At 51.1% G+C, this 22,775-nt stretch overlaps 1 protein-coding gene across 1 annotated transcript in view; it reads left to right on the plus strand.

The window, feature by feature from the left end:
- The first annotated feature begins 7,982 nt into the window (after nt 1–7,982).
- Nucleotides 7,983–22,775, plus strand: part of LOC106836777 (uncharacterized) — a 144,221-nt gene continuing 129,428 nt past the window's right edge. Inside the window, exons 1-8 of the mRNA XM_070484926.1 lie at nt 7,983–8,049; nt 11,743–11,796; nt 13,100–13,260; nt 16,428–16,498; nt 18,281–18,446; nt 18,523–18,657; nt 19,127–19,319; nt 22,135–22,280. Of these exons, the coding sequence (XP_070341027.1) occupies nt 7,983–8,049; nt 11,743–11,796; nt 13,100–13,260; nt 16,428–16,498; nt 18,281–18,446; nt 18,523–18,657; nt 19,127–19,319; nt 22,135–22,280 (993 nt within the window). The remainder of the gene's footprint in view (nt 8,050–11,742; nt 11,797–13,099; nt 13,261–16,427; nt 16,499–18,280; nt 18,447–18,522; nt 18,658–19,126; nt 19,320–22,134; nt 22,281–22,775) is intronic.

Consider the following 22,775-nt stretch of genomic DNA (forward strand, 5'->3'; position numbering starts at 1 on the left):
AAGGAAACGGATTCTTTCCGCTCAGAGCCTCCGGAAGGAATCAGCCCTGCCAGCCCGTTGATTTCAGTCCAGAGAGGCCCGTGTCAGACTTCTGACCTCCAGAACTGGAAGAGAGTAAATCTGTGGTTTCAAGTCACTAAGTTTGTGGTAATTTATTATGGCAGCTATAGGAAAATGATACTGCCAATCTGTCACTCGAGCCGTTAAAAGCAGAGAATTTTCTCGGGCTGGAGGCAGAGAGATGAGACAGAAGGAAATGCTCGAAGCATCAGAGGGGCCACGAGGAGAACCTGAGAAGGAGTGTTGGCCTCTAGGAGCAAAACCAGGCTCCCAGCTGGAAACGGGGACCTCAGTCCTACAGTCACGAGGAACCGAGTTCAGCCAACAACCTGAGTGAGCTTGGGAGCAGATGCATCCCCAGCACCTCTGGAAAGGGATGCGGCCCTTGGTGGGTCACATAAACGACATGCATATCCACACGGTGGAGTAGTACGCAGCCGTAGAAAACAAGTCAGACCTGTGATAGATAATTAAATGAAGAAAGCAGGATGCTGAGTGTTGTGTGTTTTATACCACCATTGTGTGTGAAAAAGACAGACAGAAGAGAGAAAAGACATGTATTTGCTGGTTAATGTGTAGAACTCTCTGGAAAGATCTTCCAGGAAGGAGCGGCAGCTTGATCTCAGCCCGAGAGGCTCTGAGCAGAGGACTCAGCTGGGCCATGTTGGACCTGGGCTTCTCACCTGCAGACTTTGAGATCATAAATGGGTCTGGTTTTAAGCCACTCAGTTTGTGCTAATGTGTCATGATGGCGATAGAAAACTAATATAGGCGAATTCCTAAAAATGATAACTCTTCTAGAAGTGGGTCCGGAGTAAGTGCATGTTAAAGTTTAGCAGCTGCTAAATTTCCCGCTCAAAGCTTGTGCCCATTTCTGTCCCTCTGTGGTGTATGGAATGGTTGTTCCCCACGGTGTGGCCGGAAGACCATTTGTCACGATGTTTTTATCTTTGTCAATGCAGTAGAAGAACAGGATATCACACGGCCAGTTTTAAAAAAAAACATATGCAACAGTTTTATTAAGATATCATTGACCTTCGGTGAACCACATCTATTTAAAGAAGCCAGTGTGATGCATTTTGACGCATGTTTATATCTGTGAAACCATCGCCGCAGTCAAGATAGGGGACACACTCATTACCCACAAAAGTTTCCTCGCTCCCCTTTGTAGTGTGAATTCTCCGTTCCATACCTCCCCAGGCAACCGCTGATCTGCTTTTCAGAATTTGCAGTTTCTAGAATTCTATATAAATGGGGACGTCCAGGATGTACTCTTTCTCCCCCCCCCCACTTACTCCTTTTGGAATAATTATTTTGAGGTTCCTCCATGTCGTTGTGTGTCCTACTAGCTTGTTTCTCTTTCCTGCTGAGTAGTATTCCACTGTGTGGACGTGTCACAGTGTATCTTTCACCTGTTGATGGACGTTTGGGTCGTTTCCAGTTTTGAGCTTTACGAACAAAGCTGCTGTGCATGTTTGTGTCCAAGTCTTTGTTTGGACACATGTTTTCTTTGGGGTAAGTGTCTCAGGCTGGGTCGTATGGCAGGTGCGTGTGACTTTTGAAGAAACACGCTTGGTATCTCCATTTTGTGTTTCTTTTATGTCTGAGGCTGAGCCTATTTGAGTTTGATGAAAATCTACTATGTGTCTTTTTCTGTGCAAGGTGCTCATATACTTTCTTCACTTATTGAATAATCTGTCTTTCTCTCCAACCATATGTGATGCTATTTTTATCATGTGATAACCCTTGTGTGTACGTGGTTCCTTTCTGGCCCTTTTGTTCTCCACTTGAACACAATATGGAACCTGAAGACATTTGACCAGTAATTTCCAACGTCTTCATTTTGCCAATGAAGTAATGAGTCCAGAGAAGTCAAGTGACTTTCTGTAAGATCACACAACTAATTGAATGAATAAGTAAAGAGAGGAGCTACCACTCCCTGCTCTCACTCTGGCTTTTCCAACATCACTAATAATCACCAGGGCAGATTTATTTCAAAAGATAAAAGATAGGGCAAAAAAATAGAAATATACAATGTCTGCTCTCAGAACACAATGGAATTAAACTGAAAACCAATGATAGAAGACAGCAGGAAAATCCCAAAATACTTGGAGATTAAACAACACACTTCTAAATAACACATTGATAAAAGAAAAAAATCTCAAGAGAAGTTTTAAAATATTTTGAACTAAATGAGAATGAAAACACAACTTATCAAAATTTGTGAGATTCAGTGAAAGCAGTGGTTAGAGGGAAATTTTTAGCATTGAATGAATATATTAGAAAAGAAGAAAGATCTAAAGTCACCCATCCAAGTGTCCACCTTAGGAAACTAGAAAAAGAAGAACAAATGAAATCCAAAGAAAGTGGAAGAAGAGAAATAACAAAAATTAGAGCAGAAACCAATGAAACTGAAAACAGGAAATCAGAGAATGAAAGAAACCAAAAACTGGCTTTTTGAAAAGATGAAATTGACAAGCCTCTAGCCAGGCTAAGAAAAAAAGAGAAAGGACACAAATTACTAGTATTAGAAACAAAGGAGAAGACATCACAACGGATCCCATGGACATTAAAAGGGTAATAAAAGAACAGGAACAACTCGATGCCCACAAATCTGAAAATCTCGATGAAATGGACCCATTCTTTAAAAGACAAATTCTGCCAAAACTCACACAAGAAGAAATACACATCTGAATAGGCCTATATCTATTAAAGAATTGAACTGGTAATTAATAACCTCCTAAAACAGAAAATACCATGCCCGGATGGGTTTACTGGTGAATTCTACCAAGCATTTAAGGAAGAAATTATACCAATTCTCTACAGTCTCTTTCAGAAGAGAGAAGTAGGGGGAATACTTCCCAGCTCATTCTGTGAGGCCGGCATCACCCTAATACCAAAATCAAAGATATTATGAGAAAAGAAAACTACAGACCAATATCTTTCATGAACATAGATGCAAAAATCCTCAACAAAATATTAGCAAATTGAATCCGACAATGTCTAGAAAGAATTATACACTGTGAGTAAGTGGGATTTATCCCAGATAAGGAAGCCTGATTTGACGTTTGAAAAAAAATTAATGTAATGCATCACATCAACAGGCTAAAGAAGGAAAATCACGTGATCATATCAATACATGCAGGAAAAAAGCACTAGACAAACTCTGACACCCATTTATGACAAAAGCTCTGAGTAAACTAAGTATAAAGGGGGAACTTGCTCAACATGATAAAGAATATCTACAAAAAACCCACAGGCAGCATCATACTTAGTGATGAGAACCTAGAAGCTTTCCCACTAAAGATCAGGAACAAGGCAAACACATCCCCTCTCACTGGTCCATCTCAGCATTGTCCTGGGAGTCCAAGCCAATGTAATGGGACAAGAAGGGGAAATATAAGGTCTACTCATTGGGGAGGAAGAAATAAAACTGTCTTTGTAGAAGACAGGCTAGTCTACGAGGAAATCCCAAAGAATTGACAAGAAAACCCCTTGGAAGTGATTAAGCGATTACAGCGAGGTTGCAGGATACAAGGTTAATATACAACAGTCAATCACGTTCCTACATACCAGCAATGAACAAGCGAATTCGAAATTAAAAATATAACACCATTTACATTAACACGCCCCAAAATGAAATACTTAGGTATAGATCTAACAAAATACGTACCAGATCTATATGAGGGAAACTGTCAAACTCTGATGAAAGAAATCAAAGAACTAAATAAATGGAGCTAGTTTCCACGTTCATGGCTAGGAACACTCAAGGTTATCAAGATGTCTCTTCTTGCCAACTTGATCTATAGATTCAATGCCATGCCAATCAAAATCCCAGGAAGTTATTTTGTGGATGTCAACAAACTGATTCTAAAGTTTATATGGAGAGGCGAAAGACCCAGAATAGCCAATCCACTATTGGAGGAGAAAAACCAAATTAGGACTGACGCTATCTGATTTCAAGACTTTCTATAAAGCGACAGTAATCAAGACAGTGTGGTATTGGTGAGAGAACAAATAGATCAATGGAAAGAACAGAGAGCCCAGACATAGACCCACATAAATATAGTCAACTGACCTTTGACAAAGGAGCAAGGCGATATGATGGAGCGAAGATTATCTTTCCAACAAATGGTGCTGGAACAGCTGGACGTCCACATGTAAAAACATAAATTGAGACACAGACCTTATACCTTTCACAAAAATTAACTCAAAATGGATCATAGACTTAAACATAAAATGCAACTATACAATTCCTCGAAGATGACATAGGACAAAGTCTAGAGACCTTGGGTATGGCGATGATGTTTTAGGTATGACGCCAACGGCATAATCCACGAAAGAAAGAATTGATAAGCTGGGCTTCATTCAAATGAAAAATGTCTGCTCTGCAAAAGACACCACCAAGAGAATGAAAAGATAAGCCACAGACTGGGACAAAATATTTGCAAAAGACATATTTGATAAAGAACTGTTAGCCAAAACATACCAAGAACTCTTAAAGCTCAACATGTAAGAAAACAAACCTGATGAAAAAATGGGCCAAAGACGTTAATAGACACCTCACCAGAGAAGAGATACAGATGGCAAATAAGCATATGAAAAGACGTTCCGTATATGTCATCAGGGAAAAGCAAATGGAAACGAGATGCCACTACACACCTATTAGAGTGGCCAAAATCTGGAACACTGACAACACCAGGTGCTGGTGAGGCTGTGCAGCTAGAGGCACTCTGATTCACTGATGCTGGGAACGCAAAATGGTACAGCTACTTTGCCAGACAGTTTGGTGGTTTCTTACAAAACGAAACACACTCCCACCGTACGATCCGGCGATCACGCTCCTTGGTATTACCCACAGGAGTCGAAAACTTATGTCCCCGCAAAAACCTACACACGGATGCAGCAGATTTATTCACCAGTGCCAAAATTTGGAAGCGACCAAGATGTCCTTCGGCAGGTGAACAGGCCAATAAACTGGATGTGGTCTATCCAGACGATGGAATATTATTTAGCCCTGTGGAGAAATGCGCTATCCGGCCACGAAAAGACATAGAGGAAACTGAAATGCATATTAGGAAGTGAAAGAAGCCAGTCTGAGACAGCTGCCTGCTGTGTGATTTCAAATACGACATTCTGGAAAAGGCAAAACTAAGGAGACGATAAAAAGATCGGTGGTCGCCAGGCACTGGGGGGAGGGGGGTGAGTTGATGGATGAAACTACTCTGTGGATACATGTGATAAATTTGTCCAAACCCCTAGAAGGTAGAACTCCAAGAGTGCCCTGCAGTGCGAACCGTGGGCTCTGGCTGATGCATCAACGTAGGTTCATCAATGGTAGCAAATGTACCACTGTGGCGGGGATGCTGATGACGGGAGAGGCTGTGCATGAGCGGGCAGGGGGTGTACGGGAAATCTCTGTGCCTTCCTTTCAATTTTGCTGTGAACCAAAAAATGCTCTAAAAAAACACAAAGTCTTGAGAAAAAAATATATGACAGCAGCGGTTCCCAAAGGCCGAGATCTTCCACCCCGGCAAGAAGAGCTCACCACGCCCCCTACCGGTCAGTTCTTCTCTACCGTCTCTCGCTGCAGAAGCACACCGTCTTTTGACGGTTTGCAAAGAAGCCTCCTCCACCACTTAGCAAGGCTGCTCGAGTTAAAAGAAAGGAGACTCTGGAGCCACACCGGGTTAAACTCATGAGCTGTGTGACCTTGCACAAGTGACTTAACCTCTCTGTGTCTCTGCTTCCTCATCTGTACAGTGGGTTGATGCTAGTTCCACCTTGCAGGCTGTTGTTGGTGGGGGGAGATTTGATTGAATGAATTAATATTCAATGAGTGTTTTGCCCAGCGCCTCGTACACTTTTCTTTTTTTTTGTATTGAGATGTATTTGACATAAAACCTTGTCTAAGATGAGGCTGTACAACCTGCCGATTTGATACGTTTATAGTGCAATATGGTTGCCATTGTAGCGTCACATTGTTATCTCTACATAGTTAGTGACAGCCAGTCCCTCTGTCCCGTCGCATAATGATCGTTTCTTTTAGTGTTGGGAACAATTAAGATCGAGTCTCTCAGTGCCTTTAAAGCTTATGATAGTTTTGTTGTCTGTAATCGCTGTACTGTGTCTTAGGTCCCCAGGACTTGCCTCCTGGTCGCAAGTATACAGTTTTCTAATAACATTCTTATTATCTAGTCTTTGAGGTCCCGAGGAAATCTCTGCTTCAAGAACTGCTCCGCCCACCGCCTGGCGCAGCAGCCCTTCCCTTCTGGGAACCGGAGCTCTCGGAGCTCTCGTCGGTGCGTTTCACATCTCAACGAGCATCTCCGTCCCCTACTGGGCTTCGAGGCCGACGCTGTCACCTGTCGTTTTCTTCTCATCCTCACAGCATCTGGCACCACCCCAGAACGCATCGTGGGTCCCAGGCAGCTGTAAGCTGAGGGACCTTTGAAATCGTCAGCCCTGTGGGCTGGGGGCTTCTGAGCTCGGCCCGTGAGAATGTTCGAGCCGGAGGCGGGGAGGGCAGAGCGATTGGCTTCCAAACATGTGAAGACAGCAGCCCAGGTCTAAACGCGTGATTGATTGTCTCCATAAAGCATGGTGTGTCGAGCGTCAGCTGTGTCTTAATTTAACTCTAAGAAGGTTCTGTTTAAAGCGCATTCACCTGCCCGTCAGGGGATGAATGATTAAGCAAACTGTGGTTTACCCACTAAGCAGAATAGGATTCAGCCACAAAAAGGAACCACGTACTGACGCAGGATGAACCTTGAAAAATGATGCTTGGGCAAAGAATCCGGTCCCTCGAGGCCACATATTGAATGATTCCATTTATATGAAATGTCCAAAACAGGCAAGTCTGTCGAGACAGAGGGCAGATCAGTGGTGAGCGGGGACCAGAGCCACAGGAATGACGAGCTCCTGCTGAGGGGGGACGAAAATGTTCTAAAATTGGTGGCGGTGTTGGTTGCACAACTCTGTGAAGATACTAGAAGCCATTGAATTGGGCACTTTAAACGGGAGAATTGTATGATACGTATTAGATCTCAATAAAGTCGTTCATTAAAAGTACATTCATCGTGGGAGTAGGTCATATGAGGAGGGGCTGTCCCTGAGGCCAGCAGAGGGCTGGAAGAGGGGGTGGCCCAGGAAGTTGGCTGCCCGCAGCCTAAAAACCGAAGGTGCAGGTGGAGGTGGGGGCCTGGGAGAGATGCTGAGCACCTGTGAGCAGACCCCCCACCGCCTCCACCTCCCAAAGGATTTCGCCTGTCTTCACAGCTGGGGGTCCTAACGCGTCAAGGAGGGTGGCCTGGGGCCTGAGCATTGAAAACCCCTGCAGCTGTCCCCCTTTCGACAACAGCCGGCTCCCAGGCCTGGTTGAGCCAGCCTTCCCATTGGCTCGGCCCACCTGGAGCTGCGGGAAAAGCCAAGCGAGCATCAGCCCTCAGCACCAGAGGCGGTGGTGGCTGGCCATGTTGCGGGTGTAATCAGTGCCACTGATGGAAGGGTACCCTTTAAGATGGTCAAAGTGGTAAATTTTGTGTTACATAGATTAGACTGCAGTTTACAAAAGCATCAGCCCGTGGCTATTTGCCTTCTGCCCTGAGAGCTCCATTGACAAGGCTGAAAGAGGCCAACCCTTTTTTTCCCCTAGACTGAAAAGGGATTTTCCCCCTCATTGGTCCGAAGCCCCCTCCCTTCCTCCTGGGGGTGGGGGTGGGGTGGGGTGGGGGGGGGGCTAAGAACTTTATTGGAGTTTCTGATTGGCTGGGGCTTTGCCCTGGAAGCCCCCTCCCACCTCGTCCAGCGCTGGCCGAGTGGACGGAGGCTGAGCTGGCCCCTTGGGGAAAGAAGGTTCTGCGGGGCGCTCGGAGCCTCCCTGGAGAGCGGCTGGAGGTGCGGGGCTCCCTGGGGCTGCGGTGATGCTGGCGCCCGGGGGGCTCCTGGGTCTGGTCCTGCTCTGGGCACTGGCGGCAGCGGCTTCAGGGAGTAAGTGACGCGCTCGCCGTCCTGTCCGGGCTTCTGGCTCTGCGTCCGCTTCTGTCTGGGGTGAAGGGGCGCAGCCCGGGTCCACCTGGGGTGGCGTTTTTTGCACCCTGTTTCCACGTCCCTTCGCTGCCTCCCTTGGTTTTGCTTTTCCTGGAAAAAAGGAGGGAGAGAATACAGGTGGGTCCCTCATCTCTCCCTCCCGTCTCCCAACTTCTGGAAACTGGGACCAGATGTGGAGTCCTGAGCGGTGGAACGCGGAATTGGGGGCTGGCGGAGCCCGTGCGCGGGGCGCTCAGCGCGTCTGAAGGGGTCGAGGCGCTGAGCAGCCCCCCATGCAGGGTCCCGCGGGAAACGGTCTTTTATAAATTTTCTTGTTTATTTACAGTGGGAGGGCCCGGGAGGAGCTATCCGATAGAAGTACGATGCAAGCCAATATGTAATTTTAAATTTTCTAGTGGTCACATTTTAAAAATGCAAAAAAAAAAAAAAGCAGGTGAAATTGATTTTAATAACATTGTACTTAATCCAGTATATCTAAAGTATCCTTAGAAAATGTAATCAATATAAAAAGGTATAATGAAATATATTTTCTGTTCTTTGAAATCCAGTGTAATAATTAGAGTGAGGGTATAGTTCAATTTGGATGTTAAATTTTCACTGCGAATACTTGCTCTGTATTTAGACTTCCTAAAATTTAGGGTGGAGAAAGGAGTTTCATTTCCTAAGTCGTTTCAAGCGTACTTAAAAGTTTTGCAGGGGCCGGCCCAGGGTGTAGTGGTTAAGTTTGCATGTTCCGCTTCAGCGGCCTCGGGTTTGTGGGTTTGGATCTTGGGTGTGGACCTACACACTGCTCATCAAGCCGTGCTGTGGCAGCGTCCCATATACAAAAAATGGAGGAGGATTGGCACAGGTGTTAGCTCAGGTAAAAAGAGGAAAATTGGCAACAGATATTAGCTCAGGGCCAATCTTCCTCACCAAAAAAAAAAAAAAAAACTGACTTGAATATCAGTTTTTAATTTAAATTTAAATTAATTAAAATGACATAAAATGACAAATTTCTCCATAACACCAGCCACATTTCAGATGCTCAATAGCCACATGTGGCTGGTGGCTATTGTACTGGATGGTGCAGGTCAGACCAGAGCTGTTTCATTCCATGTATATTCAGCATCTATTTGCCTGGCAGACAGTAGGTACTCGTTAAATCTGCGTTGGCTGGACGGGGATCAGAACTGACATCTGAGACACCTGAAATCAGACTCGGGCTGTAGAAATATCACTTTCAGTCCATTTCAGCTCCCTCTGTAGAAATGGGTCGGATCTGGCGAAAAGATTTATTACCTCCCAACGCTCAATGTTTTCACCTTCTTGGTGGCTCTATTTAGTAGGATCCTTGAATGGTCTCTGTTTTTCTGAAAACGTTTAAAAAAATTCAGATGAGTTTTTTTTTTAAGTGCTTGAGAAATGGACAGGAAACAGACGTGGTTCCAGCAGGATGCTCTCAGATCACCGCCTGCTTCTGGGAGCTCGTGGCGGCCGGGGTCCTGCAGCCTCCCCTGCTCAGGGGCACAGCTGGCGGCAAAGCGAACAGGCAGAATGCCGGCTCTGCGCACAGCTGGGAGTTTAATGATGATGCGTAAACATGTTTAATGGGGTGCCTAGAGTCCAGGTTGTCAAAGAATTGAAGGAAAATTGGAAGGGAAATCGATTGGGTTAAATGTCTTTGAAATGTGGTTTTATCCAGGGATATTCGACTTCAATGCAAAGAGCATTTTGTCAGACGAGCCAAAATATTCAGGGGAAAACTCTGCCAAATGTCCTTCCGTGTCCTGTTGTTTCGAAAGGTCGAAACAAAATGGTGTCAAACGCACTTTCCTCCCCATTTAGGGGGAGGGTTTTGTTTTTCGAGGGGTTCACAGGCTGGCGTGTGGAATGAGTACGGTTGAGGCACGGTGGCTTGGAGGGTGGAAATGGTGTTAGTGAAAAGCCATCGTACGAAGTGGCTGTAGTTAGGCACGTGGGCGAGGCCGTCCCGGGAGGGCACGGATGGTGCCCAGGAACGGTCCAGGCCAGTGGCTGAAGGAGGACAAGGAGAGTGGATGGTAGGGGGACATGGGAGTCCTCGGGTTGGGATGGATGCAGGGGTGCTGGCCCTTCCCAGGGAGGAGGGTGGGGACCCCCTCGGAGTGTCCTCAGTGGCTGGGGCTGAGGGCTGAGGAGATTCTAGCCCATTCTGTTCGTACCCTGGTTGTCCTCAGCAGCTGAGACATGAGGGGTGAGGCAATGAGGGGTCCTGAGACCCCCCCCCCCACCAGGAGCAGCGCTAGATACTACTACGTACGGCTGTGGCCTCTTGTCTTGCCTCTGTTGGTTCATCCATCCATTCGTTCACTGATTGACTCATCACTCACGTATTCATTGATGATAATACAGTGGGTAAGGCTGTGGACCCTGGAGCCAGGGTCCTAGGTTCAAACCCTGGCTTCACCACTAAGTAGCTGTGTGCCCTTGGGCAAGTCACTTAAGGTCTCTGAGCCTCAGTGTCTTTATCTGTAAGATGAGAGTAATAATAGCACTCATGTTGGGATTGTCAGGAGATTGAAGGACCTGAATATATAAATTGCTTGGAACGGCGCATGACGTGGAGTAAGTGCTGTATGAGTGTCGGTTGTGTTCATTCATTCATTCATTCATTCATTCATTTCAGTCTCTACTGGGACCAGGTCCTTTTCCGGGAGCTGGGGGATACAACGTTAAAGGAGAAAAACAAAATAACCAACTCATAAACATTTTAAGAGTGTTGAAGGGAACAAGGTGCTAAGATAGAGACTGACAGGCAGGGCACCCGCTCTGGACCGGGCCGTCAGGGGGGCCCTGGGGAGAGGCCTTTGTGCTGAGACCTGAAGGAGCCTGGGATGTGGGGAGCAGGAGCAAGAGCGTTCAGACGGGGGGAACAGCAGGTGCAAAGGCCTTGAGCTGGAGAAGGACCCCGTGGCTGGAGGGCGCGAGTGGGTGAGATGTGGCGAAAGGGGCGGCAGAGGCCGGCGCTCACGGTAAGGATTTTGTTACAAGCACACGTGGTGGGGGGGCTTAGGGGCTGCTAAGCGGGGAACGGTGGGATGGGATTTAGGTTTTTCAAAGATGACTCTAGCTGTGGAGGAGGAATTGTGGACACAGGGGGAATAGTTAGGCTACTGCAGACGTCTAAGCAAGAGAAGGGGTGGCTTTGCCTAGAGTGATGGCTGTGGAGATGGAGAGAGGGAGGGAGGGAGGGGAGGAGGGATGCATGGAGGGAGGGAGGGAGGGAGGAATGGTTGGAGGGAGGGAGGGAGGCAGGGAGAGAGACGTGCATCTGTTGATGGAATTGGCAGAACTTGCTGACGTATTGGACTTGGGGGTGATGACGAGGGAAAAGCGTGGAAGCACGAATGGCTCCCAGGTCACCGGCTTGAGCAATTGGGGCGGGGTATGGTGGTGCCAGTACCCAAGATGCGGAAGAGCAGGTGGGGTGAAGGGTGGGGAGGTCACTTCCGGCCCCGTGAGAGAGAGGAGAGTGGGCCTTATCCCTTCTTGTCCCCTTGGCCCCCTAGACCCTTAAATGTCTTCTTCATGAGCAGGTCCGTGGCCCGTGGGGTGGGGCTGTCCCACGTCTCCTTCTGGCCCTGCCTGGTTCCATCTGATTTGTGATTTCAGAAATTCCGGATATGCTGGCAGGACAGGCGGCCTCCTGCATGACCGCGTGCACAGGTGAGCGTGTCTCTCAGGACAGCTTGTCACCCTCTGGTGACCAGGAGCCTGAGGCAGGATGGGGGCTGGGGGTTTGGGGTGGGGGGTGATGCAAGGTGTGATTAGGGACAACCCCGGAGGGCCTTGTCCACACTCCCAGAGAGGCCAGTTGGCAGGAGCAAGACGGGCTCTGCAAAGGCCACTGAGTCACAGCATTTAGAGAAGAGAACACACACTCAGGGTGAGACGCCACCCCTCCCCACGGCCTCGGGCCTTTTCCCCACAGCCGCGGTCCCAGGTGGAATGAGGCTCCAGCCAGGTGGGTCCACTTGCACCTTGGGGCGGAGAAGATGAGAGAACTTGGCACAAATTCTCTGGAAAGAGAGGAGCCTTTGCGGAACGTGGGGTGCGGTGTCGTTTGAGCTCAATAAAATCGACATGAAAATGTTCATTCAATTACCAGCCCGGGAGAGGGTGGGGTGTCAGAATTAATACTCTCATTGTGTTTTGCAATCGGTCCCCTGGTCTTAATTGAAGACTGGAGAGTCACAGACCTCTCTGCTCCCTAACCAGATCTTTCCCGGGGCCACTCCTCCCCACCCCACAATGCCCCGAGGCTGGCCAGCTTTACAGCTCTATCTTCTAGAAAGAGCAGGAGGACCTCCCCAACCCAGCCCCTGCCCCCACTCGCTATCCACCAAGGCAGCAGGTGAGGAGTCAGACTGCCAAGGTTTGGATCCCAGCTGTGTGCCCTTGGGTGAGTTAGTTCACCTCTCTGAGCCTCAGTTTTCAACTCTGTACAATGGCAAAAATAAGAGTACCCACCTCAGAGTTGGTTCTGAGGCTTAAATGAGTTCAGGTAAATGTAATCAGTGTTCTCAACCAGGGGGACTTTGCCCTCTGGGGACATTCTGCAATGTCGAGGGACATTTTGCTTGTCACAGCTGGGGTGTGTTACTGGCATCTAGGGTGGAGAGGCCAGAGATGCTGCTAGACATCTTACAGTGCACAGGAGGGCCCCCCACCACAGCGTTATGAATAGTGCCGAGGCTGAGAAACTCTGATGTGTGTAAAGCTCTTAGACGCGGATCTTGCACGTGCGAACACTGGCTAACATTTATTAAGCACTTACTGTTATCTTTATTTCCTTCTTCACTCTCAGAGGGGTCTGCAGCCACCCAGCCTTCCCCCGGCTGGGAGCAGGCAGCTCATGGCCCAGGAGGAGAGAGGGAGGCGGGAGCCGGGATGGCTCAGTGCTCCAGGTGGAGTTGGGTCTCCGAGGGTGACGGATTGTCAAGGTGACACCGCGCCCTCTGCTCTCCAGGGTCAGCTGATCCCCACCTCCCTGTGGGCACCAGATACACCTATCGCTTTGCCACCAACACCAGCACCGGCCTGCAGGGGGCCCAGGAGGAGAGGAGTGGCCTTGGCCTCCAAGGCTTGGTCACCCTCCACGTGCTTGGCCCGTGCCAGATGGCCTTACAGGTGAGTGTCTTTGGGCAACTGAGAGGTCTTGTTGACACTGGGGGGTGCCCAGGGGAGGCCACAGCCCCTTCAGTTTCCAACTTGTCTATTGAACAGAGAGGAGCTTTCTGAGGAATCCAAAATTCAGCACATGCGGGCTCTGGAGAGCAACATGGGAACGTGGCACCATCTTGGTTGTAGGAGGTGCCGGGGTGGGCCCAGTGGGGGAGAAGCAGGGGTTCAGGAAGGGGTGAGGGCGTTCCTTGGAACAAATGGAGCCACAGGGTGGGGACAAGCTGTGTCCTTGGGAGGACTGAGGGTCACAGCTAGGGAAGCTGCAGGTCCCAGGGGTGAGCGAAGTCAAACCAAGTCAGAGCCTTGTGGTCCTTAAGGACCAGCTTAGGGTGGAAACCCACGGCCTGGATGGGGCCTCCAGGCCCGCCCTGGGCTCCTTTGTACTGGACGTGGGCCTTGCAGTGCCGGGGTCCCCAGGCTCGGGTTAAAGGTGAATGGTAAGGTGGAGTGGTGGTGGTCGTCTGGGTTCAGTCAAGGTGGAATTATGAGCTGGACTTACTTGGGGGTTGTGGATCTCTTTTTGTCAAGATTTCCCTGAAGCTCCCCCGTATTCTTGCAAGTGGAAGCCCCTTCATATTGTTCTTTATTCCCTTTCTGATGACTCTCATGTGTTTCCTGAACAAACCCTCTCACCCTGCATAAATGGACTCTCACTTTCCACTGAAGTCTTACCTCATGCTTGAGAAGCATTTTTGAACTGGCTGGAGTGCTCGCTGGAAAGAGTTTCTCAAAACTGTTTTGTTATGTTTTCATGTAGACCGCAGGTTGGGGTCTTTCGTGGGGTTGCTCTGAGATGCCTCTGAGTTCTTAAACTATCCAAAATGTCTGTTCTGGTCAGAGCTGCCACTTTATTAGAGTCTTTGCCATCCTTTCACGTCCATCAAAACATTAGTAGTTGTTTTTTCTACAAGGCCAGTTTTCATAAAGAAATGGCTTACTGCTGCAGTTTTATTCATTTTGTGTGCTTCATTTTTAACATTAAAGAAAATTGATAATGTCAAATGATGGCAAGGGTAGAAAGAACCAGCTTATTTTGAAGATTTTCTGTGAAAATGGGAATTTTATAGCCGTTCGGGAGGAGGCGATCGATTGAATATATTTTTGTGTGAAAATAAGTATTTAGAACAATGAATTTTCATAAACTGAAGACACCTGTATAGCTACCACCAGACCAAGAATCAAAACATAACCCCATAACCCGCCCCCCCCCCCTTCTGGTCACTTCTCTCGGAGGCCCAGCCAGCCTAGCTGACCACTAGCCCCATAAACGAGCTTCGTCTGTCTTCGAGCTTCTCTTTAATGGAATATACAGGCCATTCTCTTTTGTATCTGGCTTCTTTTTCTTTTTTGATTTTTTTTATTGTCAAAAAATATACATAACATAGAATTGACCATTTTAATCGTTTCAAGGCTACAAGTCAGTGGCTATAAGCACATTCCCAACGTTGTGGGACCATCACCACTGTCCAGGTCTGGAACTTTCTCATCATCCTAAACAGAAGGACTGTACCCACCATCCCTCCCCCCTCCCCGCCCCTGGAAACCTCTATTCCACTTTCTGTCTCTGTGACTTTGCCTATTGTAGACACTTCAGATAAGTGCAATCACGTGTCACTATGAGTTTGTGACCTTCTGTGACTGGCTTCTTTCACTTAATATAACGTCTTCAAGGTGCATCCACATTGTAGCCTGTATCAGAACTTTATTCTTTTTCTTTTTTAAAGGAAAATATTTTTATTTTTTAATTATGGTAAAAAACACATAATATAAAATTTACCTTTTTTTTTTTGGTGAGGAAGATTGGCCCTGAGCTAACATCTCTTGCCAGCGTTCCTCTTTTGTTTTTCTCCCCAAAGCCCCAGCGTATAGTTGTATATCCTAGTTGCAGGTTATTCTGGTTCTTCCTTGTGAGATGCTGCCTCAGCATGGCTTGATGAGGCGTGTGCAGGCCCGTGTCCAGGATCTGAACAGGTGAACCCCAGGCCACCAAAGCAGAGTGTGGGAACCCAACCACTCGGCTATGGGGCCGGCCCTCTTTTTAACCATTTTTAAGTATACGGTTCAGTGGGTTTTTGTATATCTTCCATGTCCCTAGTTATCTTTTTGAACATATGGAATACAGTTATAACGAAATGCTTTCAAGCAGGTGGTATCGGTGACGTGGCTGAGGGCGTCATCTCGGGGTCCAGTGGCACTGCACCTCACCTCAAGATCTCAAGCCTGGGTGACGGGGAGATGGCAGGCCCTCTGTTGGGGATGGGAGGGGAGCTGGTTTTGAGGAGACAGAAGAATTGGGTTTGAGGCAAACTGAATGAGGATTAGATACCTTGAGAAAGTGAAATCATAGGCTGGTGAAGCTATTCCGTCTGACGCTGTCATGATGGACACACGTCACCCCACACTTGTCCAGACCCACGGAAGGCGCCACACCGGGAGCGAATCCTGGTGTAAACTTCGGACCCTGGGTGGTAGTGATGGGTCGGTGTAGGCTCATTGATGGCAGCCAATGTCCCCCCGTGGTGGGGATGGTGATGACGGGGAGGCTGCGTGTGCGGGAGCAGGCGCCTAGGGAAATCTCTGTACTCCCCCTCGACGTTGCTATGAACCTAAAACGGCTCTAAAAATAGTCTGTTAAAAAAGTGTGAAATCGGTCCTGTTCGGGAGGCAGGTTTTAGGGTGGTTTTATTTTTCATCCTTGGAAAGCCCGTCTTCTTTTGCAATAAGTGCTTACACACTCACACGTAACCGCGGTGACCCTGGGACGTCCTACTCATTCATGATGGGCAAAGCCTTTTTTATTTGCTTTGCGATCCTAACATTTTCGTTTATACTGTATAGTCATGAGAATCTCTCATCCAAACTTCCAGGGCCTTTTGGGCCAAATGAGAAGCTAACCGGACCTTCCAGAACATGCAGCAGGGAGCGGGAGGTGCCTGGCTGGTTCATTTATTACCCCTCGATGTACTCGGCATCCAGCACGCAGGAACTAGAACCTTCAGTGCAAGGGAGCGACCCTAACCTGGGGCCCCAGAACTGCTTAGGGGACGGAGGGTGATGAGGAGGTCCCGGGATGTCCCGGGGGGTCACCAACTCAATGGCACTTTTTGCTTCAGCTCCAAGACGTCCAGGTGACGTCCGTCCTGGGGGCCAAGGTGGAAGTCCTGAAGGAGTCAGAGCGTTTGAGGTAAGGCGCTGGCCTTGGCTGGGCCTTGCCCCTGACGGACCTGTGAGCCCTGTCCCCTCTCCGGATGGTTGCTGGGCGCTGGGTGCGCCAGGTTAGATTGGGGGAGCCCAGTGAGGGGGAGCCCCTGCAGAGGAGAGATGCCATTTTGGGCTGAAGTTCACAGAGGGCTCCATCGGTGTGTTTTGACCTTGCTAAGCCCCCCAGACGAGACCACTGATGAGGACGACTTGGGGGTGTCGTGGCGCAGGAGGCTTGAGTGACTTCCCTTACCTGTGAAAGGAACTCGCCCCTGTGTCCCCTGCCTGTCACCCCCCAACATGCGCAGATTTTATACCAGCCAAGCACCCTCTGGACTCATCCTTGAGAACATTCTGGAAGACACTGGGCTGCCTCTGAGGCCTGCCCCTCTCCCCTCCCCCTCTCTGCCCGGATGGGGCTTTTCCTGGAGACTCATGGCCTCTCCCTGCCCAAGCTAAGCCCGGCTTTGGTGACCCAGGCAAGCCTGGAATTCTCCCACGGGCTCGTTTCCCAGGACGCTCCGACAGTGGCCTCAGTGGCCTCCGCGATCTGTCCAGCCGCCAGCCTGCAGACAAACCCGTCTCTGCAGAGTCCTCTTCCTTTTTTATTGCAAATTCGGTTGTTAAAAAATAAAGCCTTTGTGCAAGGATACAGGGATGGGCGATGCCGGCCAAGGGGCGGGCGGATCCGCTGAAAGGCTTATGTGGTCCATGGTCCCCTCCCCGGGGCAGCGAGGGCTATTGTCCCTGAGCTCCTCATCAGAAATGCGAAGTCAGTGGGGGGGGGGGGGGCTGTCAGCTCCTTGAGGCCAGAGTGACACTTACTGTTCTGGAAGGGGCGGGCACCATTGGCATTTCTCTCTGGAGCAAGGCCTGAGACCCAGGGACTGCCTCCAGAAGGCCCCAGACCCCCGTTGGAGCTGGAGAGGGGGCCGTGACCTCCTGGAGACGTACAAGTAGGGTCTTTGATCCCTCAAGGTTCTGCCTTGCTGACAGCCGGGGGGGGGGGGGGGGGGTTGGGGTCTTAGTGGTCCCCCAACCCCCCATGCACAAACATGGGGACTCCATTATCCCTCACTCCCCCACATCCCCCAGCCCCTCCCTGGGCAGATGGCAGACACAGGCACCTTCCTGCCAGGTGAGGCATGGCGGGAGGAGCCCTGGGCTGAATTCTGGTCCCAGCTCCTCCCCGACTTGCTGTGTGATCCCTTCCAGTGGCTCCCCCTCTCTGGGCCTCGTTTCCTTGTCTGCACCAGGGTGCATCTCAAGTCACTTACAGCTCAGGGTTTCTGAGCCCCCTGACACTAGGGCCAGGCTGCCTGGGTTTGAATCCCAGCCGCAGCCCTGTGCAAGTCACTTTCCTGCTCGCAGCCTCAGGGTCCTCATCTGGGATGTGGGCAGGGGCTTGCTAAATATCTTGCTGGTGGGCTGGGAAAATGAGAAGCTTTGGGACCAGGGAGCCCCTGGAAGCTGAGCTTTCTACCATTTCATGGCCGTAGGGGGGGGGGGGTCACAAACATGTACCTTTTGTCCGAGGGGCCACAAGGCTGGGGGTAGCTTTGAGCAAAGCCTGGGCAGCCGTTGTGTTTGATTCAGCAGTTGCTGGAGAGCCCAGCCCAGAAGGGAAGCAAGGCCATATGGGGGATGTGGAGGTACCCTGGGGGGCTTCCGATGTGGGCTGATCTGTAGGAGTGGGTGGCGCAAGATGGGTAGGGATGCGGCCTGGGGCCCGGGAGGGGCCCGCCTGACGCCCACCCATCCGCAGTGCCGCTCTGGGCCGCGTCCCGCTCCGCTTCGTTCTGCGCGCCGGGCGTGTGGCCCACCTGTGTCCCCACCGCGCCGAGCCGCGCTGGGCGCTGAACGTGAAGCGCGCGGTGCTGAGCCTGGTCCAGGGTCACCCCGGCACCCCCGGTCGCCAGACCACAGACGAGGTGAGGCCAGGAGCCTGGAGGGTGGCGGAGGGCAGGGGGGGAGCAGGGGCTCACTGGGTCCCGTTCACTCGCCCAGGTGGACGTCCTGGGCAGGTGTCCCACCACGTACGAGCAACGTGGCGCCACACTGCGCAAGACCAAGGACCTGGCGCGGTGCTCCCTGCGCAGGGCTCACTCCTCCCTGCGCTCCCAGGCCCTGCCCCTGCCAGCGGTAAGCGCCTCCCCCAACTCTCCCTCCCCCTCCTCCCCTCCCTTCCCTCCTCCCTCCCTTCCTCCCCACTCTTCTCCCCTGCCCTCCCCTCCCCCTCCAGTCCAGCGTCCTGCAGATGACAGGGTTCTGTAAGTGGTGCATGTCTGGACAAGGATGAGAGGTGGCCTTGTTAGCCTTAAGTGCTGCCACACAGAGTCTCTGCATCTGGGGGCTGCTGCCCGCTGCGCCCACTCTGGTGTGCTTCGTTTTCACACTGAGGCTCGCTTGCTCTCCTTGGGGTTCCAGTTGGCCGGCCCTTCTTGCTCTCCTGTCCTTCTCTCCATCAGCCTTCGTCCGGGCTGCTGTTGCCGCAATCCAGGGGGAGGGGTCCTCTGATGTAGCCCCCTGTCCTGCCTTCGCTGCCAGTTTCAGGGGCCCTGGCCGGGTTCCGTCACAGCCGGGCCTGGCCTGAGCCACTGTCTCTCCCCAGCATGGTCCGCAGGCCGGCCTGGCCTCCCGCCTGAGCTGCCTGCAGCGTTTCCAGGCCGGCGTGCTGCGGGAGGCCTCCTGCGAGGAGCTGGACGCTGTGGGGCCGCTCTCCGAGAAGGCGAGAGCCGTGCAGATGTGGACCCTTGCCTCACTCACCCTGCTGCAGGAGGTGCCCCCGGATCCGGCTGTGGCAGGTGACCGGGGGCGAGTGGGGGGACCCCTCGAGGCGCCTCAATCAGGCCGAGGCTCCATCGCTCTGTCCCTGTTGTCACACCCTTGAAGCTTTTCTGAGAACGGCTGTGGTCAGGAGAGTTAGCCTCTTGTTCTAGAACTTTCTCTGGAAGTCTCTGCTGCCTCAGACACTCAGGCCTGGCCTTGTCCCTCTCCCTGAGTGTTCTCCGTGGAGATGGCATCTTCTGGTCCCAGCTTTTGTGGGACAATTCGCCTTACCTCTGATGATCCCTCAGCCTGACCATTTTGGGGATCAGGTTTCCTGATTTTCTGGAAAGTTCCTGCCAACACGTAGCGTTCCTTGGGGCTTGGCTTTCTCCAACAGTTTTGCTGGAAAGAAACAAGCAAGGTGTGCGTCTGAGGGGAAGAGAGCTTTTTCCAGGATTGAGAAACAGCTAGTCCCTTGAATATTGATCTGAGACTGGTTATTTCCTGTCGCTGACATTTTGGAAGGATTTCTTGTGGGCCAGGAGCCGTCGTGAGTGCTTTAGGGGGTTCTTTCGTTTCGTTCTCATCATCACCCCGTTGGGAAGGTACTGTTCTTAGTTACATTTTTCAAACACGGAAACTGGGGCTCCGGGAGGTGAAATGACTTGTCCGAGGTCACACAGCTTGTGAGAGGCAGAGCTGGGATCTGAGCGCCCGGGTCCATCCTACAGCCCAGGCTGGGGATGGCGTTTGCCTCCCGGGACGGGCCCCCTCACCACCCAAGGACAGCCCAGCAGGTGGCGACTGAAGTCCCAGGGCTCCCCAGCTTCCCTCTGGCTCCGTGGATGGGAGCTAAGACCCTGCTCCCAGCCTCCTCCGGCACAGACACCGCCAGTGACCGGGGCCTCTAGTCTTGTTGGGACCTGGTGCCTCCCCCTCGAGTCGAATGAACTTTTCATCTTTTTTTTTTTTTGAAGAAGAAGATTAGCCCTGAGCTAACATCTGCTGCCAATCCTCCTCTTTTTGCTGAGGAAGACTGGCCCTGACCTAACTTCCGTGCCCATCTTCCTCTTTTTTATATGTGGGACACCTACCACAGCATGGTGTGCCAAGCGGTGCCATGTCCGCACGCGGGATCCAAACCGGCGAACCTGGAGCCGTCGAAGCGGAACGTGCGCACCTAACCGCTGTGCCACCGGGTCGGCCCCTCATCTTTTTTTTTTTTTAAACAGCTTTATTGAAATATATTTCACATCCCATACAATTCACCCATTTAAAGAGAACAATTCTCTGGCTTCTAGGATATTCAGAGTTTTACACGGATCATTGCAATCAACTTTAGAACATTTCTGTCACCCCCAAAAAGAAACCTTGCACTCGTCAGCTGTCACCCCCAATCCTCACCCGCCCCTGCCCCCCAGCCCTAGGTAACCACTGATATGCATTCTGCCTCCGTGGATGAGCCCATTGTGGACATTTCACGTAGAGTCATCCAGTCTGTGACCTTTGTGTCTGGCTTCTTTACTGAGCGTCGTGTTTTCAGGCTTCGTCTGTGTTGTTGCATGTGTCAGAACTTTATTCTTTTTCTTGCCGAATAATCTCACCTCGTCTGGGTGAACTTTCCGTGTCTTCTCTGTCAGTCTCAAGAGGGCTTTGGAATCAGAACTGGATTTCAGTCCTGACTTTGTGGTGTGTGACTGGGGCCACTGGCTTCTCTCTGTGCCTCAGTTTCCCTAGCTGTAAATATAGGAGTATACCAACCCTTACCCCGGAGCTTATGGGGAGGACTAGAGGAAATGGTGACGGCTGTTGGCACAGGGCCTGGCTTGTGGCATCTGTAAACTCTGGTCCACATCCCTCGTCCCCCTTCTCTGTGGGGCCTGAATTTCCAAAAACACTCTCGGAAAGGCGTCTTATCCTTCCTGTAAATTCGGCACTTGGCACAGACAGCCCTGGCTTGCTCTAGCCCTTTCTTCCTGGGCTGTCCTCTGTGGGCATGGATTGCCTGGCTCCCAGCGTTTGTCGGAGGCTTCTCCCCAGATCTGAAGACCTTCCCCGGATCTCTGGGAATGTGCTCCTGGTCACGCCAATTGCTGATGTGTGTCTGGGCGCCTGTGACCCAGGCCTTGCCCATACCCTGGGGATAGAGCTGCGACCACAGCAGATTCCATTGATCCCTGTTGCTCTGAGGCTGACACCCTCATGGGGGAGGCAAAAATGTGGACCAGGTGGTTGGAGCTGTTGATACGTGGTACGAGTGAAATTAAGCAGCCATGTGATGGCAAGTGACAGCAGGGTCAAGAGGACCTCTCTGAGGAAGGGAGGTTTTTGCTGAAGGGTGAAAGGGGCTGGCTGTGGGAAGATGTGGGAAAGAGCATCCAGGGAGAAAACAGCAAGTGCAAAGGCCCTGGGGCAGGAGTGGCCCCCCCCCCCCCAGTCCCAGGTGCCCGGGGCTAAGGAGAGGTCTAAGGAACAGGTGGATGACTGTGTGCACCTGCGTGGAGATAGACAGACACAGGGTGAGTGCCTTGACCTGGGGGCAGCTGGCCCATTTTGGACAGCATCTGGAAGGCACAGCCCTTTGTAAGCACTGAGGCTAGGGGACGGGTGGTTTGGGGAGTCGGGGAAAGTGAACATCCTCATGGCTTATTTGGCCATCCCCCACTGATGGGCACATGGGTTGTTTCCCATCTTTCACTGTGAGCAGCAGTGCTGCCGTGATTTTCCTCGTGTGTCCCGCTCGCCTGCTGCCTGAAGCATGTCAAGGGCAGCGTCAGCGGGAAGTGGGGCAGCTCCCAGGGGGCCGTCTGGCTCACTTGGGTGTTCCCTCATGTGGTCATCCCCATCCAGCGCTTCCAGTCTCAGATCCAGAGGATGGAGAATTAACCCCGAGCAGCCTGTTGTATGAATGGGAGGAGACGTTGCCCCAGGCCACGGTGGCCGCAGCGGCTGCATCCTTGAGGAAGCTGTGCCTGGCTCAGACCACCAGCTTTGAGGTAAGCGGCTTCTCCAGCCCCAGGCTAGTCTGCCCTGGGCCTGGGTCCCTGGGATCCCCTCCTCTTCCTGCCCAGATCCTTTATGACCCACTCTCCCAGATGTTCAGTATCAAGGTGCTGTGTACAGTTGAGCAGGTCACGCACTGCACAACCGTGTCTGGTTGCGAAAGCAAAGAAGAGTAAGAAGTCTAGCTGGTGTGTGCCGGGCCTTGTGCCCCAGTGCAGGCTGGATGTGAGCAAAGAGGAGGGCTTTTTCTCATCTGCTGTTATGGGCAGTCCTGTTGGGGCCCAGTCTAACCTTCTGAATGTGGCCTGTCCCAGAGATCTGTCGGGAAATCTCTAGCCACATCCAGGCCTCAGCACTGAAGACTTCTCACCAAGTCCCAACCAAGTCAGGAAGACGGGGCCCAGGCCTCTGGAACTCCCAGCCCTTTAGAGGCAGGGGGTGGCCGTGATGTGGAGGTCCCGTAGCCCAGGGCCCATGCTGGCTGGTCC

This window comes from Equus asinus, chromosome 14 (assembly GCF_041296235.1).
Source record: "Equus asinus isolate D_3611 breed Donkey chromosome 14, EquAss-T2T_v2, whole genome shotgun sequence".
In the NCBI taxonomy this organism is placed as follows: Eukaryota; Metazoa; Chordata; class Mammalia; order Perissodactyla; family Equidae; genus Equus; species Equus asinus.